A 20,103-nucleotide genomic window follows, 5' to 3' on the forward strand; every position below is an offset into this window, starting at 1 on the left:
CATATATGTGCATACAAATAAACATATATCCACACACACGCACACAGAGAGGAAAAAGAACGGAGGAAGGGAAGGAGGAGGAGGGTGGGGAAGAGGGAGAGCGAGATCAATTAATATACATGTTGGGCTTAATACATACCTGTACATAAAAGTTATTTTTAGAATGTCTGCACCTACCTAGAACAGGAGAAATGCCTTAATAATGACCTGAGTCAGAGGGTAGAAGGTTGATCTGTTAGAGTCTCTTCAAATATCAAGTACATATGCCTAATGACTAATTTGTTTGCCATGAATTTCACATTTTTCTTACCAGTTCTCAAAATGATAGTGTCATTTTTGTTTACAACGTGCATTTAATTTCATTCACCTCAACAAATGGTTCAGGTGATTAACATTTATAACTCCAGACATATCTTTACTCATTAATATCTTCTTAAAGATTAACCACCCTTTTTAAGCTATTTAACGTATAGAGACATAATGTTGCTGAAGAGATATACACAACTCATTTATGTTGATTAGTAACACTAAGGTAGACTCATGTGGTCACTTTATAAATCCTAGACAACTTGAGAGGTTTCAAGCTCTGGTTAGCTGAAGGCTCTATATTCTTTTCCAGTTCTTAGATTAGCATACTTTCAAAAACCAAAAATGGTGTCAAAAAGAAATAAACCTTCAAGGTACCTTTCTCTCAGCACCTATGAGGTCCTGTTTGCAGCTCTCTTTGTCTTATTGGTGATCGTCTGTGCTGGATTATTTGCTGTGTCTTGGCTGGCAATCAAGGAATCAGAAAGAGGTAAGTCCCTTGGCTTTGGTTGCTGAAGCAGTTCCCAGATGAATGTGCCCATTTTCATCTCAGTTCTCCCGCCAATATGTCTTATTCATTGCTATAATTTCATGACAGGTTATCTATGTTCCATTCAGATACTTTCGGTAGTTCACTTCACAGAATATTGGAAAATTAGCTCATGTATAATTTGAAATTTAATTCAAAATTCAAGCAGGAGACTAAGCTTTTAAAATGAAAAGGGTTAAGTTTTTGACTTGAACAAATAACAAAGTAGCTTTCACAGCCCCTGGATTCCTTCTGATACAATTTAAATCATAAACATAATAAAATATTATTGACTGGTCAAGTCAATAAATAGGCAAGGTTAAAGAAAATACATTGCTTATTTCTAGAGAACAGTACTTTCATGTTCTTACTAGTCCAACGATTTGAATTGCAACAATATAAGGGAGCTGGGATGTAATTGTAGACTTAGAAAGATCTCAAGATGCCTGAATAGCAATTTGTAATGAATAGAAATAGGGAAAAGTAACTCTTATTTAGAGTTAAATTATCTATACCATTAGATTTTCAATGATCTTCAAATGTATTCTTTTCTTCCAACAAACTTATGAATTAGTTGTTATAGTTACCCTCATTTTATTTATTTACTTGTTTGTTTTTAAAGATTTATTTATTTATTTCAGAGAGAAAGAAAGAAGATAAAGAGAGCACAAGTGGAAAGGGCAAAGGAAGAGGGAGAGAGAGAATCCCAAACAGACTCTGTTTCCTGATGAGCCCTGAGCCCTACTTGGGGCTAATCTCATGACCATGAAATCATGACATGAGCCAAAACCAAGAGTTGTACGCTTAACCAACTATACCACTCAGGTGCCCCATAGTTACCCTCGTTTTAGAGGTGAAGAATCAGAGGCTAATTTAAGTAAATTCTTAAATGTGCATCAGTACTTAGTTTTATAAAATAATTCCAATACAATATCATTTAAATACTATAGCTAACTACAAGGGATGTATTTTAGGAGAAAGAAGATTTGGGGTATTTTATGCAAAGGTTCACTTAGACTTTTAGAACAGCGAGTGCTTTACTTAAATGCTGTAAATAACCAGAAGGCTATGTAATCATTTTAAAGTCCATTGGAATTTTTGATGTTCAATGAAGGTATAAAAGCTATTTTATAAGTAAAGTTAAAATAAATATTTATAAATGTTAACATGATTTAATAATGAACAACTAAATACAAAAAGAGTTGAGTTAAATCTGTAATAGAGCTCCAGAAGACATAAGACATGCTACCTTCCATACACTGTGTTATTTTTTACTGATAATCATTTTAGACTTACAAAACGGTTGCGAAAATTGTAGGGTTCTTACATAACCTTTTCCCAGCTTCCCCTAATGTCAGTATCTTATATATCCATAGTACAGTTGGCACAACCAAGAAACTAACATTGGTACAGTATTATTAACAGAACCACACATTTTAATCATGTTTTACCAGTTTTCCTACTAATGCTCTTTACCTGTCCAGGATCCAAAGCAGATTCCTATGCAGGATTTAGTTATCCTATTCCCTCAGCCTCCTCCAATGCAGGACAGTTCTTCAGTCTTTCCTTGTCTTTCATATTTAAACATGCGAATCTAAATGTAATTTTGAGTATTTAAAAACAAATAAAATGACATAAATGATAATAGTTAATCGATTATGCAATGATAGCTGTTTAGACTGAATGCCAGTTTATTGCTTAAAATATTATTTCTAATGTTCCTTCTGGACTGGAAGTTCGACATCAATATATGACAGATCCTGGGTTCTAAATTGTGTCAATCCTACATCCAAATTCCAAACCTGTCACTTACTAACTTTATCACCTTGGGAAATTTTCATAGCGAATCTTATTTCCAATTTCCCCACCTGGGAAAAGAAAAAATAACATCTTTTCATATTACAATGTGAGAATTATGTGTCACTATTAATACATTTGCAAAGGGTTCCATCATTGTGTCTCAGTTGAAGAGTCTCATTTTAAATTTAAATATATATCAAAAAAGATATTCTGCTAAAGGGATTACGCAAGACTTGATGGCACAACTCATCACCCACATTTATATTCAATTTGTTACCTTTTCCTTTACATTTTCTTATATTGAGTTAATACACTTTCTGCGACATTCTCAGTAACTTCTCCAATAACAACGATCACTATCTAATGGCAAAATGTTGCACATGCCAACTTTATCATTATTAGAATAAAAGAAGTAATTTCAAGTCTATGTTTCAAAGTAACACACACACTGAAACCTTCACAGCAATCCATTGTAGAAAACCAACAGTGTCCCTGGATGCTAGGTGTTCAAGAAGTATCTGAAAGCAACTACAGAACTTTTAAAACTTTTAATGGTCCATTTCTCACCATGAATCCCTGAATCAGTTCCCAAAATTGGTGAATGTTTATCCCTTATCTTCCAACAGGAATCTCAGTAGTTACACACACTCACACACACACACACACACACACACACACACACTTCGAAGCTTGGACTGTGGGGTAGATTTCAAAGAAAGAAAAACAAATTAGTAGGATAAAGAAGATTATTTTTAATTCTGTAAAACAACCATATAACCACACACACACACACACACGCACCTAATAATGGAACATGAAGTCTGTAAAGAAAAAAATAGGAACTACCACATCAATACACGAAGCAAGAACACTACTTCTGAGTATTAGCTGGAATGTGCATATTCTTTCTTATTCATAACTCACATTTCTAGTGTTTTATTTCTTATTAATTCATGTAGATGCAGTGTTTGGAGAAAGTCACAAAACCAGAGGGACATTGAAAATAACATCTGGAGCAACATACAATCCTAATTTACAAGACAAACTCTCAGCGGATTTTAAAGTTCTTGCTTTTGACCTTCAGCAAATGGTAGGAGACTGTCTTTTTCCAGCTGATTTAAAATTTCAAAACATAGTTTCACTAACTACTTGCCAGAAGATATGTAGATCCATTTTCTTACTTTGAGAAAATTAGTAAATAAATGTAATATGCCCAAAAAGCTTAAATGTTTGAGTCCTATCCCCACAGAGAAGGAAAAATGTCTGTAATCCAATTCTAATCAGAACAGAAAGATCAGTTTGTTTGAAGTGTTTAAAAAAAGTTTGTCTTAAATATAATATGCTTTTTTAAAACTTATTTTTTTAGATGGATGAGATCTTTCAATCAAGTAATCTGAAAAATGAATATAAAAACTCAAGAATTTTACAATTTGAGTAAGTACAGTTCAAAAATTTTCTATTGATAAAAAGAACACAGAATCATAAAATAGGGACTTTTTGCTGATATTTACAACATTTGCTAGAGAGTCCTAGGGTTAGAGGAAAAGGGAACATTTTAAATTTTCAACATTTTCCTGAAGATTTTGTGAGAAAAATGGCACAGCATAAACTTTCATATTAGTGCAAATAATTACCCTGGGTAATTTATCTTATGTTAACATGTTTCTCTCTCCTGAGTAAAATCTTGCAGAGACCCATGGAGGGGGCTGAGGTTGAATGTATGCAAGTGACGATAGAGTTTGATTTGCTCTGAACATGTGGAAGACATTCATTCATTACATTCCATTTACACTGTAAGTCATAGGGAGAGAAGGAAATTTTAAAGGATGTCATCTAGCCCTTGCTTCCCTGCTTCAGGCTGGAATGCCCACAGCCTTGGTTGGAAATTCATTGTCATCCAACAAAAGAAAGAGATTCATACAATTTAGAATGGATTCCCTCATACAAGGATATCTGAGAAGAATTAGTATTCCATTTTAACATTGCTGTGAGCATCACTGTTACTGATTTTTTTTTTTAATTTGTTTCTAACTTCAGTTGCTAGAAAATTATTTCTTATTTCCAACCATGTCTATTTCTCTGGCTCTCACCCACTGATCCTCTTTGTAGTTCTCAATTTTTACAGAATAAATGAATTTCCATCTTTGTATGCTGCATCAGTTCTTCTTCCTGTACTAGAAATAGCATCCCTTTCTTCTCTCCGTAGGTAGTCTTGTCTCCTGCCTCTCAGACTGCGTCTTGCATCTTTCACAAAGCCTTCCACCACCCACCTTTCCAACCTAAGGGACTCTTGAATTCATAACACTCCTATGCTTCCAGGGAGCTAGTTTAGTTTTTTTTTTTTTTAATTAAAATTCTATTCTAATGAAAGTTAATGCCCTTGTAAGAATATACTTATTTTTATATCTGTAGGACAAGTTAAAGAAAACATGTAGCACCTAACATAGTAATCAATATGTCAACAACAGGTATCAAGGGAAAGGTTTATTTATTTTCTAGAACTTTATATAAAGAGCACATACACTGAGATAGACATTAACTAGGCTCTGGAAATACAGATATCAAAGACATATTCTTTATTCTGAGGGAGCTCATAGTCTAACAAGAGAGACAAATTGACAATTATATTATGGTATGACAATTGTTACTTTATATATTGGTACAATCACTGAGTGAGCCGACTGAGGACAAACCTTACTGGGGCTAGAGTGTCAGGTAAGAATCCCTGTAGGAGGTGACCTGGACTGGTGTTTCATGGCTTCTAAGGATGGGTTGTAAACATGTATGCAATGCGTATAAAGGGAGAAACATATTAATTATATTTCTAGCTGTCCATGAGTGTCCACCAAGATGTTGAGACATTAGGAGGGTGTGCAGTGTAAAGTCCAGGAGCCTGATGCTTAACCTTTTCTCAAATGGAAGCCATAAGGAACTCTAGGTCATTGGATAAATGCAAGGAATCTACGCAGAAAGACTAATCTCCTACCTCAGATCACAGATGACTGAGTCAGACCGCCTGGCAACAAAGATAGTGGATACCCATTCTTGACAAGAGTAGAGACATTAATGAAAGAATCCTTCCTTCTTAGTGGCCATATAGAGGAAGGAAGTTCAAGTCAAAGTCAGAGATCATGCTTAGAAAAACAGTAGCAAGTCAAATGAGGATTATTTCATGAGCAGAAGAAAACTCAGGGCCTCACCATTTCTTGTCACAAAACTAATTCTATTGGTGGAGTCACAATGAAAACACCAAGAACAAAAAGATAATAAATCTCTCTCTCTCTCCTCTCTTTCTTTCTTTCCTTTCTTTTCTTCTTTCTTATCTATTTATCTACCTACAACTCATCATTCTTTAATCTCATTGCATATTCTTGACATCTTTGTTCCCATGGCCAGACAGCCCGACACCCACCAACTGCCTTCATTCCTACCTACTGTACAGAGGCTACTAATCTTGATTTCCAGGGCTTATTATCTCTGAAAATCTCTTTCATAGGCTCAATATCAGGACTGGAAGGATACATGTGGACTCTTAGGAAAGATTTTTGTTCGTATACTTGCTTGTTTTTGTTTATTTTGTTGTTTTTTTGTCTTTCTCAAAGGGGTATGTTTTTTGGTGTTTTAAGATTTTATTATTTTATTTTAATTTCTTTTCAGTGTAACAGTATTCATTGTTTTTGCACCACACCCAGTGCTCCATGCAATCCGTGCCCTCTATAATACCCACCACCTGGGTTCCCCCAACCTCCCACCCCCTGCCTCTTCAAAACCCTCAGATTGTTTTTCAGAGTCCATAGTCTCTCATGGTTCACCTCCCCTTCCAATTTCCCTCAACTCCCTTCTCCTCTCCATCTCCCCTTGTCCTCCATGCTATTTGTCATGCTTCAAAAATAATTGAAACCATATGATAATTGATTCTCTCTGCTTGACTTATTTCAGTCAGCATAATCTCTTCCGGTCCCGTCCATGTTGCTACAAAAGTTGGATGGAGGCATAATACTCCATAGTGTATATGGACCACATCTTCCTTATTCAAAGGGGTATTTTTAACATATTTATTCAATACTCCATGAGGATAAAAAGGCACATACAAGACTTTTTTTTTTTTTTTTTTTTTTTTTTTGCCACGTTAAGCAATTTGTCTATTTTGGGGTGTGTGGATCCAATTTCCCTTTTCCAGTTTTGTAGAGGATCGAGTGTGGAGCTCACCATTAAATCATTAATTCAGATTTCTCAAAGGTTTTTGCATTTCTGAAGAAGAGGTATCCCAGGTACTTGCCTCTCCTTATATCAGGCTCAGCCCAGTGACATCCATACAAAGCCTGGAGTCTATTGCAGAATTTATTAGGATAGTTTTGCTAATGGAATTCTTCCTATCCACATGCTTACAACAAGCTGGATAACTTTATTTTCACTAGATTGGGGAAAATTGCTGAATATAGAATTTTATACACAGTCCTGGTGGGTTATCAAAACCCCAGCATTTTCTCTGATGTTTAATAAGTACTCTTTTATTTCTCTAGATGGTAAAAGTCACTATATTGGGAACTATAAATTATTCGGGCTGAGGAATTATTTCTTTATCCTCATTTATAGCTACCTAGAAAAGCAATGTAGTAGCTAAACCTTGGTATATATTTTATAATGATTTACAAATAATTCACTTTATCATTGAAGAGATACTCATACCCAGATGTAGCTAAACTATTTTTAAATCAGAAGTCAGTTTTTGAACTCTTTTGCATTGCATGCAAAGAAATTTCATGAAAATGTCTGTAAGATAAATTATAAGTCTCAGCACTCTGGGAGACTGAGAAGAGAAGGATAAGAAAAAAAATTCAGAAGCAAGAAAGAAAGCAAGAAGCAAACAATTAGGTTTATTTAAATAATCATTTATAAAATGACATATTCAGAATAAAGTGGCAGACTCCTAATTAGCTTTACAAATTATTTTTTTAAGATTTTATTTATTTATTTGGCAGACAGAGATCACAAGTAGGCAGAGAGGCAGGCAGAGAGAGAGGGGGGAAAGCAGGCTCCCTGCTGAGCAGAGAGTCAGATACAGGGGCTTGATCCCAGGACCCAGGGATCCTGACCTGAGCTGAAGGCAGAAGCTTTAATTCACTGAGCCACCCTGGCACCCCTTTACAAATTATTTTAAACTCCAATTGATAAAACCAGGCAACAGAAATAAGTAAGTTCTCAACTAACTACCACGTAAACTATGAAAAATATATCAAAAATCCTTTAAAATACCTATTTTCCTTTTGGTTACTGATTTCAATTCAACTCATCCTATATTTATGGGGATATGGTCAAATTAGAGCAGTCAGAAAACTAAACTGAGTCATCAAGATATCCTTTCTTCCTTTTAAAAACATTACTGTATGGTGTCTAACATAACATAATGAAAAAACACTCTAAAAAGTTAAAAATTAAAATAAAAAAATAAAAATAAGAACATTAACTTGATGTCAATCCCCAGATTGTGTGTTAAATTGTGTGCATTTGTGTGTGTGTGTGGCCACTCTGCGAGTTTGCTCTCTCTTCTGGGAACAATATGCTTTGTGGGAAGTGTTTTGGGCATTTAGCCCAAATGTTTGGGCAATTTAGCAGTTGATTCTTTTAATAAAATGCTGTTTACCCTTTGTGGCAATATGTGACTTATTTTGCCCTTTGAGCACAGATGAGTCACAAAGTTAGGAAACAAGACTTTTGTTTACTCAGCAACCCTAGAGGTTATCAATATCATTAAGAAAATAAGAGATAAGAAACATTTTGATTTATTGTACACAGGCTTTCTGTGCAATGATAGAATTTATCTGCTTTAAGAAAAAAGAAAACAGATATTCCACTGAAATAAGTACTTTGAAATGAAAATAGCCATTCTTAGGTGGTGGTGGTTGTTTCCCTAAAGGAAGAATTCTCATTTACTTTAATAAATAAAATCAATCTCACAGAAGTGATCAGGATCAGTATCCAACTAATCAAATAACAGCTGTCGAGTTCTTATTAAGTAAAACACAAATATTTATTATGATTTTCCTGATTTCTACATATGTGCCTCTTATCTCAGCCTTTACAGTGAATGAGAAAAGAAATTCAAAAAATAAAACTCTATGTGATATACATTAACTAACTGAAATTAAAATAAAAACAAAAAAAGTCATTTGTAAAAATAAATAAACAAATAAAACTGTATATGGATATAGAATATGAAATTCTTGTCCTTCCAAAGTGTAAATAATTGACTGCAATGTATAATTTGCAACCAAGAAGATACATCTTTTATTGTGCCTGAGAATGAACTAGTCCAGTTACTTTCAAATCAGGGAAGGAAAATTCCAGACTTGTACTTTCTCTATCAAAGATGCCTTACCTCTTTACTCCCTAACTCTAACAAAATAAAGGCAAGTGGTCAGTCAAATTAAATATGAAGAAATTACATAAAGAAATAACTGAGGGGCACCTGGGTGCCTCAGTCAGTTAAGCGGCCAACTCTATTTCATCTCAGGTCATGATCCCAAAATCTGGGGTGGAGCCTCTGTAGGGCTGAGCACACAGTGGGGAATCTCTTAAGGATTTCTCTCTCTCTCTCCCACTGTGCCTATCCCTGCTTGCACACTCATACTCTCTCTCAAATAAATAAGTACATCTTAAAAGAAAAAAAAGAGAGAGAGAGAGAAAGAACTGAGATTTTATCAGAATTTAAACTATCTGCTGTGTAACCAAGGATAAAATTAAAATGTAGTTATGAAGATAGAAAAATGTATTTAATCTTGGTCCATAGTAGATTTAACTATTTGGGGGCAAAGGGTGGTTAAGGAGACATAATTAAAGGAAGAGGGAGGAAGAGAAAAGGGGAAAGGTGAGAGGGAACTAGTAGAGGGGGAAGAATGCCACAGAGGAGATAGGAGAGAGGTAGAGGGAGAAAGAGAGGAAAAGAAAAGAGAAGATTTTATCTCTCAAAATTATGGAAGGAAAAAATACCTATCCCTTCTTCCCCCAAAACTCAACTAGCTGTTTTCCCTATCTATTTTGGATTTAAAAATCTGGTACCATTGCAAGACAAAAACCTGGACATGCATCTAAGTAAATGTGTTGTATTGTCTTTCCTCTTGATAAATAGTTCCCATGGTGTTGATAGTGGCAGTGTTGGTGGTATGGAAATAGGGACTATGTAGAAAAGCACCTGGGGAAATGGAGGCTCTGTATTTCATTCCTATCACTTACAGTAATAAGCACATAACTCTGAGCAAAGTTACCTACATTAGTCTGAGTCTCAATCTCCTTATTGCTAAAATAACATCGTTGACCAATATCAGGTGCAAAAAATAGAGTAATCTTCCTTTCCTGGAGCTTCTCTTTAAATAAATATGGAATAAAGCCTGAAAGTTGTATGACACTTAGGGTTTTTAAAACTGCAATTAACAGGGGCGCCTGGTTGGCTCAGTGGGTTGAGCCGCTGCCTTTGGCTCAGGTCATGATCCCGGGGTCCTGGAATCGAGCCCCGCATCGGGCTTTCTGCTCAGCCGGGAGCCTGCTTCCTTCCCTCTCTCTCTGCCTGCCTCTCTGCCTGCTTGTGATCTCTCTCTGCCAAATAAATAAATAAAATCTTTAGGAAAAAAAAAAAAAAACTGCAATTAACAGAACACATGACTAAAAATGCCACAGCCAGCAAATGCTTATCATATGACATCACAAAAAAACTGAAGGTTTCAGCAGAGGTTAATTCAATGGTACAATGACAATCACATAATCAAGAATTTAATTCCTTCTTTTACTATGCCATCTTTAGCTTGTCAATCATAGCTTGTCTCATGGTCCCAAGGTGGAAATGGCAATTCCGGCAATCATATATAAATATGATAATGTTCATTAAAGAAGAGTAGTCTACTACGAGCCTTCCCCAGTTAGATATGGACAAACTTTCCTGAAGTTTCTCATCATTGTTGCCTCAGATTCCATTCAAGTCTCAGTCATATACCCATGAATAAAACTGTCATTGACACAAGGAATTGTTGGAGAAATCACTTTCCTGAGAGAATAGAGGGTTATTCTCAAATAAAATTAGGGATCAGCCAGCATGGAAAAATTAGTGAAAGTGGAAAAGTAGATTAAAAAATAGTGTGTGACAACATGTATCATTATCAAAGTAATGATACATACAAAGCAAGTGGTTCCATGTATGTATGGGTAAGTTTGGGGAACCCTGAATTAAACCATTACTAAGGAACCTTCTCATTTATAAGATTTGGTTACTATGATTTAAGCAAAGTTAAACATTCTTTTTACCCTAATCTGTTTAATAAAGGTGAAATGTGAAATTATTATGTCAGAGTAAGCCAGTTGATTTCAGAAATGAAAAACCAGCTGTGTAGAAAGGAATCACTTCTGCTAAACTATGAACCTGGATAGTAGCATAGACTTAAAAGAGGACTATCACACCTAGAGGCAATGCCAATCTACTATGATCTTCAAGGAATGTTCTGGTCCTATACATAGTTCTGGCGAAAAACAAATATATATATTCATATATTCTACACTCTACCAAGGTAGTGGTATGGAAAAATAGATAAAGAGGGTTTTTAGAATTGATGAATTCCTTGAAGAACCTCATTAACTTACAGACACCACAAGGATATGAGTGTAACTGCCCAAATTTCAGAATCAGCAAACATACAATCCACAATTTCACTGTTCCTAGTCTTCCTCTTTAGGATCCGAATGTGTTCTGAGTAGCCCCCAGCTTTCTGAAGGGCGTACAATGAAGATCAGGATTAGAGTTTGTTTCCTAAGTGTTTTACCCTAAAAGAATACTGTGAGCCAAGCACATGTGTGGCTAGGAGAGCAAAAGTATTTCAAGTAGCCCTTTTGGGCCAAAAATTTGTTCATTTTTATGTTTCTTTAAACTGTAAACAAATCCCCAACGAAGAAAACTTTTTAAATGTATGTTACAAAACAGGGAGCAAATAAAAAGGAATATGATTTGGGCCATATAACTGAATTCTAATGTTCTGGTCAGAAATAATGTAGGCAAAATAATCCCAGCTTTTGACCATGAGACTGACTGAATAGACCCCAAATCCCAAGTGTATGTGTCTTCTTTCTTTCTATCCCTTGAAATATTTTGATATTTTATATTAAGAACAGAGAAGAAAGGATAGATATAGATTTGTTGCTCTAAGCTTGCTATCAGACCTTTATGTATATATAAATTTATATATAGGAAACTTCTCTAAAATCAGTAAAACTCTCTTAGACTTCTCCTTACTTAAAAATCACCTGTGAAAAATTACAGATATGCACTTTTCTTTCCTTAAAACAGTAAATTAAGAGTAAACATCATGATACCATGTGATTGTGTTTTACTCGACACGGATAACCCTGGGAATAACATGGCCTGAGGATTAGGGTTCTAATGCAGAAAACTCAAGATCCCAATTCTGGATATGTCTGTGTTCTTAGAGAAACATTTAGTCTTTCAATGTATTTTTCTTCCACCTATAAAATAAAGATAATATTTGACATAACCTACCAAGTTTTACTACATGGGTGTAATAAGGTGAGAACTATAGAGATTTTCAAAGACACCTTACACGAATTAAGCACAAATCATTTGATGAAGGCTGACTTTTCCCTCTTATATCATCTTTTGCTTTGCAGAAATGGCAGCGTTATAGTTATATTTGACCTTTTCTTTGCCCAGTGGGTGTCAGATGAAAATGTAAAAGAAGAACTGATTCAAGGCATTGAAGCAAATAAATCCAGCCAACTGGTCACTTTCCATATTGATTTGAACAGCATAGATATCACAGGTATCTGTGAACATTATTTGATTTCTTTGAATCATTAAGCTATGAAATTAAAATTCTAGCTATATACTAGGGAAGCAGTGGGATTGTCCTTGACTTTAGGAACATGTCTTATTGCCTGAGGTAGCACATTTACATGAGAAATGTGAAATACGGAGAAACCATATTTGAAGGAAAATATCAGTCAGGAAAAGTTTATAAAATATCAAAAAAGATTGTGAAAATATTGGCATACATACATGTTTGTGGGTCTCATCACATTCTTGGTGTTGTCAAGTACACCCTGACTTTGCAGGAACCATCCAACAGTAAGTGACTACTCATTACTTTCTGATAGAGTCATGGGCATTATTAAATTACAAAGTCAAATGTCAAGTCCACTCTCTAATTAGGAACTTAAAAGAAGGATAGGGAAAACTAGAGAGGTCAACGAGTTTGATTCATCCTGGATACTTACTAATAAAAAATAAAACTTCATTTTTAAAATAAGTAATTTTAAAATAAGAATCAATCAAAGGGAAAGAGAGGCATCAAAAATAATAGCAGAACAATAACTTCTATCAATGCTTGGGTTGTTCTAAATTTTCCATTCTAGTTGTCCTCCATTCAATTCAGTTCAACATTTACATTATGTCTTCATTTTGGTTGAGAACAATACTACTGATTTGCCAGGCCCATTATTCCTTATCTGTAAACCTTGGAGTCCAGTATGTTTTGGAATTTAGAAATTGTTGGGCTTTAGAAAATGAATCAATATATAAATACCCACATCAAATGGAATAAAGACAAACTTTTAAGCAGTTTTGTCTTTAAATATTTTATTTTATTATTATCATTTATTTATTTATTTATTTTACTACAGAATGAGATCAGTCAGTATAGGTTTGTCTTTAAAGCAAATGTATAAAAACCATGTGGCATTTTTTTTATTTGTTTTTGGTTTTGTGATAGTAGATCTGAAGCTGCAGACCTCTGGTTGCTTTTCCTTACAGTTTCGGTTCATCAAGCACAGTTTTCTCTTTCTTTGAGCCTCCTGTTGCATCCTGTTGCACCTGTGTAATGAGAAGCAACCAATGCTCTTCAGAGCCTCCTCTAGTGATGACTTGGTTCCCTCTGGCACAACGGCTGGAGTAAAGACTGGAATCTTTGATTCACACGAGCTAAAAGCTACTACTCTAGGTTGACACATTTAACTTTTATGCTAATTGTATTACATGGTGTCTTTACTGCCACCCTTCCCCCCATTTTAGAGATGAGAAGACCAAAGCACAGGTAACGTTGATAAATAGCCTTACATCATACAGTTAATTAGAGTTTGATTGAAGATTCTGACCCAGGCAGTCTAATCCCAATGTCTGTGCTTTTATCCATTACATTCATTTGCTTGTTCTATCTCTGAACGGCCTGAATCCACACTTTCTCAATAGTCATTTTCTTTCAGAAACTTGGTTTCATACTATCTTTAGTTGAATATGCATCAGTTTCTAGAGGTCTTTAAAGGCAAATGAATTAACAGATATGCTGAAACTTATTTTCATGACTCCCTACAGTTGGGCTCTTTGGGGGTGGTCTTAAAAAAAATATAAATACGGGGCTCCTGGGTGGCTCAGTGGGTTAAGCCACTGCCTTCGGCTCGGGTCATGATCTCAGGGTCCTGGGATCGAGCCCCGCATCGGGCTCTCTGCTCTGCGGGGAGCCTGCTTCCTCTTCTCTGCCTGCCTCCCTGCCTACTTGTGATCTCTGTCTGTCAGATAAATGAATGAAATCTTTAAAAAAAAAAAAAATAATATATATATATATATATATATTTACTCAATAAAAGCATATCCTCGAGTTAACTTAGAATAAATACCATGGGTGCAGTAAACATATCACAACATCAACTCAAGAATATGTTCCACACATTGAAGTTACATTTAATTTATTGAACTATGTTAGGACATATTCATAAACATAATACCAAGCTTAATTTTAGATATATAAATTTAATATTTACTTGTCACGTGCAGCTTTTTAAATTTATTACATTTAAATTTGGATGACATGTTCATGAATACCATGGACTTTTGTATAGCTGACAGCCAAATCAGAGTAAGAAAGTAAAATATGAAAATCTTTATGAAAAAATCTTATAAATGTTATTTTGTTATATTTTTCATCAATAACTACTATATATTATTTATGAAGCATCTATAGATCTTGTAGGAATAAGACAATTAAGAAATTAAGAAATACTGAAACAAACAACCTAGTTACTAGAAGAGGCTATAACTCTTCACGTACTTATCATAAATACAGCTTTGAATAAAAACAAACTGACTAGATGAGGGCTTTTCATAAGGTATGATTTGATTTCCTTTATATCTTTTATAGTTGTCATTATATCTTTAAAACTATTAAACATTTTAAAGGAAAACAGCTATTTTTTACCTTTTGTGTGAAAAGCCGACTTCATGATTAAATAAGACTTGGTTCTCAGTAGCTATTATTATGTGCAATATTATTTTGATATCTTCCATATATTTTAGGGCAAAACCATTGATTCTAAGTTTAAAATGATGTGGTGTGCAATGTTATAGTACATGTCTTAAATATAAATTATCCTATATAACTACAATGAATAGGTATCTTTCTTAAATGAGCAAAAGAAAGCAAATATTTTGCATAGGTAAATTTTATTGAGAGAACATAGAGATTCTGGAAATCATCAAATGTATTACAATCAAATAATGATAGAAACATCCAGCATGAGTTAGGATAAAATGGGAACTCTAGAAGAACAGATGCCCTTTAATTATATTAAAACTGCACTCACTGTTTCATAATATTTTTATATTATAATACCAAACTTGAAATCAACTTTACTTTATTCCAGCCTCTTTGGGGAATTTCTCTACAGTAAGTCCTGCAACAACTTCAGGTCAGTACTTCTGGCATTTAAAAAAATATAACTTGGTGATAATCAAACTGCATGATATTATAAAAGGATTTTTTAATAGCCCTAGCGGAGAATTTATTCTTCATATTAAAATATAAGAAGTTTACATTTGGTTAAGAATGATGTAATTCATAATCTTGCAGATTTTATAATGCCTAGTTACACATACCAAAGACATGCATTTCCAATCTCAATGTTCCTTTCATATTTTAAATTCTATATACATTTGTATGCGTGTATGGTGTGTGTAAGCCTATGTATGTGTGTGTGTGTGAGTGTGGAGCATCCTAAAATGTGGCTCAAATCCTGAAGCTTTGGAGATGAATCCATAATATTTCTAAGGTCACTAGGAATAAAGAAAGGAAAAACATTTAAAAGATAATCAAATGATGACTTCAGAACGTACTGTGTTCTTGAGAAAGGACAATCCAAAGCTTAATGTTAACTTTGTTCTGTCCATCATTCCATTATTCCATCTTTCTAACTACAATTGGTTATTATTGCGCATGAAACTTAGAACTTCACTTTGTCTCACCAAGATCACACCACTATCAAAAGAGTTTACTTTGGGAAATTATCAAAAATTTTCAAATTATCCTAATCTATCTCCAAGTGTAAAATTATTATGTTGTAGAAAAATAATTTAAAGTCAGAAGCCCTAAATATCAATCCAGGCTCTGCCAACTACCAGAAACACTGGGCACATCTTTTTATTCCTCTAAAAATGTGCTTTCCATAAAATGCAAATAATAAAATTTTTCCAAATATTTCAGACTCATTCTAAATATCAAAGTTATACACAAATGCTTTCTAAAGGTATAGATTGTTATAATACTATAAAGATATTAATTTTGGTACTATCTAGTATTATGAGCAATTTTATAGTATTGGAAAGATCTACATTTTTTTAAAGTATCTACTTGGGCCAGGTACTACATTTTACCAGCATTTTTTCATTTAATTCTCAGAATGATGCTGTAGAGATGTAATATTTTTTCCACTTAAAAAGAAATAAGTAATAAGCAATGTGCCCTGAGTCACACAGTTATGAGGTGTCAAACTTGGGAATTAAAAGCAATTCCCCTGGAGTCCAAAGCCCATGGCCTAAGCATATCCCAACCTTCTATTTCAAATAACATCAGATTAACCTAGAACATTTAAGTCCAAAACCACTGAGAAATTAATGAATCCTTGTGTTTAGTTATTCATAATTGAATAACATGATCTTCTTTACTTAGAAAATAAAAGATGACTTAAAATCTAAAAACCTCTGCTCTACAATTCTAAAAATCAATGAAAACATAAAAGATTTATTCTTAGATCCAGATACAAATGACATATCCTTAAGCTAATAGATAATCATAATTCACAGTAACTATAAAAACTCTCAGGTTAAGGATTAAATAGAGAAAATATACAATGAAGTTCTAATAATCAGTTTTAAAAAGTAATAATTGTCTTAATTCCATTTATTTTCACAGGCAAGCTAACAACTCACAGTCCTCTGTCAACTCCAGGTCAGTATTAATTTTATTTATACCTTTTAAAAAGTTTTCACTTATGTTTTATTTTAGGCTCTTAAGAATTCTCTGCTAACACAGCAGTTAATATTACTCCTATTTTATGGATAAGAAAATTGGAGCATAAAAGATTGCAGCTTAAGCCTAAGACTTCACCAAAAGTGAGCAGCAGTATTTAAGGCTAACGCCTGGATTAGCTGACCTCACTCAGTCTGCTGTTAGAAACCTGATTATTATCTGTTGCTAAGAATGCCACCAATAGGATCAAAATGTTTGCCAGAAGAGATGTAGGTTTCATCAGATGTGAAAGTTTTTTTTTTCTTTGATTATTCTGTCTGTATACAAGGTAGAAAAGCTTGCTGTCTCAACTCAATATGCCTTGCTAACCCAGCACCAAAATAGCCTTGAATTCACTCAAGCAACAAGTTCTCATAAAGTGGCTACTTTGTGCTAACTTCCAGACATATCTTTGATGTGTCAGTTTCTCTGGATTCCTAGAAGTTGTTTACTGTGCTTCTGTCTATCTGCTTGTCAACTAAATGGCCTTTTCTGGTCCTAATTTAGTCTTCATGTTGAATGACCTGGGTGTGTTCCTCACGTCTTCAGATAAACTCCACAAAGTTAATATTGTATAGATCTTCAGCTCCTAAATTAACATTGCCATTTTTATGTTATTAGAATCCATACAAAATGTTATACGTGTACAAGTTTTACATTTTCAAAACTATAAATGCCCTTCTCTGTAAGACTTAATAATTCCGGTGTTTGAAAACCAAAGGGATATGTAAATCATTAACCAAAATCCTTTATGAACCAATCCATCACACCTCCAAATCCAGAGACTGTTAAGGTAGGAAAAGGCTGCTTGGAGTTGTGTTTGGGTGTTAACTCATATAGTAACCCAGCATACTAAAAATTAAAACTGTTCTTGATCCCAAAGTCTCCTCTCCAATGTGGAAAATTACTTAACAGCATTTAAAACCACCTTACAACATACTTTAAAAAAAAAATGTTTTGAGGATTGATAACGGCTAATTCCCTCAGTCTAAAAATAAGCTGAAAAAAATAATTGGAGCATATTTTGAGAAGTATCTTTCTCAAACTTTGAAAGTCAGCAACCAATATCCAAATTAGTGTCTATTTTCAATTGTCTATTGATTCATTGAGTGATTCACAGGAACCACAGTACTGAAGACATCTCAGGTGTATACAGTGTCCTAAGAGAAATACAAGGAATGATTGGTCAGGGGTGGGGGTGGGTGGGGGTGGGTGGGGCAGGGAGGGACAGGAATCAGCATTAAAGCAAAAAAGTCTTAGTTTCTTAAACACTTACTTAAAAAGTAAGTGCTCCTGCCTTACTATCCTGAGGGCGAACTTGTCAAAAATGGAAGGAAGTGGCTGAACTTTATGCCAATTTCCCCTGGCCAAAGGAGATATTGAATGGGGGTCAAAGAGCATGAGAGTTAGTTCACCCATACTTTGCTCTCATGGGAGGTGATGCAAAAATCTCCTTTCCTACGTGTGAGCTACAGGGATGGGATCAGTCCAGAGTCAGCCCTTTTCACACTGTAAGCATTTGATATGTAAATTGAAAACCAAAACAGAACATTCAGTTCTCTATCATTGAAAAGGCTTAGGCAAATAAATCGTTAACTAATTCCACCGATTACTTTATATGTGGTGTTTGGCAAGCTATTTCCTCTTTTTTAACTTTAGATTAAATTATAGATCTTAGGGAATGATCATGAGAATTAAAAGAGAGATAATAGAGAGACAATAATAGAGAGAATTAAAAGAGAGATAATAGTATTGTCTGAATTCGTGACTGGCACAAAGTTAGATTCCTTCTTCCTTCTCCCTTCTGACTTAGGGGGGAAAAAAAAAGCATTTGAATGCTTATTTATTTATTTTTTTAAAGAAATATTTAAAGTCAATCAGAGAAAGACAATCATCATATGATCTCTCTGATATGAAGAATTTGAGAGGCAGGACTAGAGGTCGTGGGGGCTAGGGAGGGATAAAATGAAACAAGATTGAATCAGGAGGAAGACAAACCATAAGAGACTTTAATCTCACTAAACAAATTGAGGGTTATTGCAGGGTCAGGAGGAGGGATATGTTGGCTGGGTTATGGACATTGGGGAGGGTATGTGCTACAGTGAGTGCTGTGAAATGTATAAGCCTGATGATTCACAAACCTGTACCCCTGGGGCAAATAATATATGTTAATTTTTAAAAAATAAATATTTAAAAAATAAGACTAGGGTTAAAACAAGATAATTGTATTTGGTAATGCTTATTTAAATCTGATCATTCCTTTGACCAAAAACACTCCTTTTATTGGAGACTATTGAATTACCTTAATCAAACCTCAAAGAATTATAATAAGGTAAGAAAGTGGCAACATCTCGTGTTTCCTCTTACTGGATCCATGAGTCCCCTGTCATCCTTCCCAGTTTTTCCTCTCCTACAGCGAGATACTATAGATTTACAGAGGGGAACAAGGCAATTAAACTTGAAAACCACAGTTTCCAAGCAGTAACTTATTATGAACATGCCTTTCAGGGATGTTAAGTTTATTTTCATCTATATGCCTGGAAGACAGGGTTTGAGAAAAATCAACAAATGCACGCATCATATACCTGGCATTATTACTATTATAAATTCTGCCAAAGAGAATTTTTGTATGATAGCAGGTACAAAGTCCATGAGGATTATGTTCTATTGTTCAACTGTCTTTGTTACCAATTACTGTAAAGTTTTATTAGCCCGTTTGGAAGACTAGAGGAGGGAGATGGGAACCAGGGTCAAATTATGCTGATTGATTTCTTGGCTGCTACAGAGTGCCAAGAAGGGCTGTTTTGGGCAATCATTCAAATGCTTGAAGGATTTCTAGAATATAGCTTGTTGCAGTCTTTTGTTGCTTCCTATGCAGGCAGTGATTGCAGAAAAACAAAAGTTTCACTATTGTGGGCTTTCTCGATTTCATACAAAATGCAATCTTGCTCCAATATTACTATGTGGGAGGGCTTGGGGATTGAAGAAAAAGAATCGGCTGATTGAGTGAAGAACATGAAATTGGGTCAAGAGAAGCTAAGGTAGAATTATACTCTTCAGCTGAATTGCCCAAGGACTAAGATACAAGGACTTGATCCAACATCAAATGTAACTTTATTTTTCTTTCTCTCCATTGGA

At 34.5% G+C, this 20,103-nt stretch overlaps 1 protein-coding gene across 1 annotated transcript in view; it reads left to right on the plus strand.

The window, feature by feature from the left end:
- Positions 1–651: 651 nt before the first annotated feature.
- The window catches only part of TMPRSS15 (transmembrane serine protease 15), a 119,398-nt gene continuing 99,946 nt past the window's right edge, over positions 652–20,103 (plus strand). The window contains exons 1-5 of the mRNA XM_044254991.1: positions 652–796; positions 3,595–3,725; positions 4,002–4,069; positions 12,302–12,453; positions 16,870–16,905. Coding sequence (XP_044110926.1) covers positions 652–796; positions 3,595–3,725; positions 4,002–4,069; positions 12,302–12,453; positions 16,870–16,905 — 532 coding nt within the window. The remainder of the gene's footprint in view (positions 797–3,594; positions 3,726–4,001; positions 4,070–12,301; positions 12,454–16,869; positions 16,906–20,103) is intronic.

Source organism: Neovison vison, chromosome 6 (assembly GCF_020171115.1).
Source record: "Neovison vison isolate M4711 chromosome 6, ASM_NN_V1, whole genome shotgun sequence".
Lineage (NCBI taxonomy): Eukaryota > Metazoa > Chordata > Mammalia > Carnivora > Mustelidae > Neogale > Neogale vison.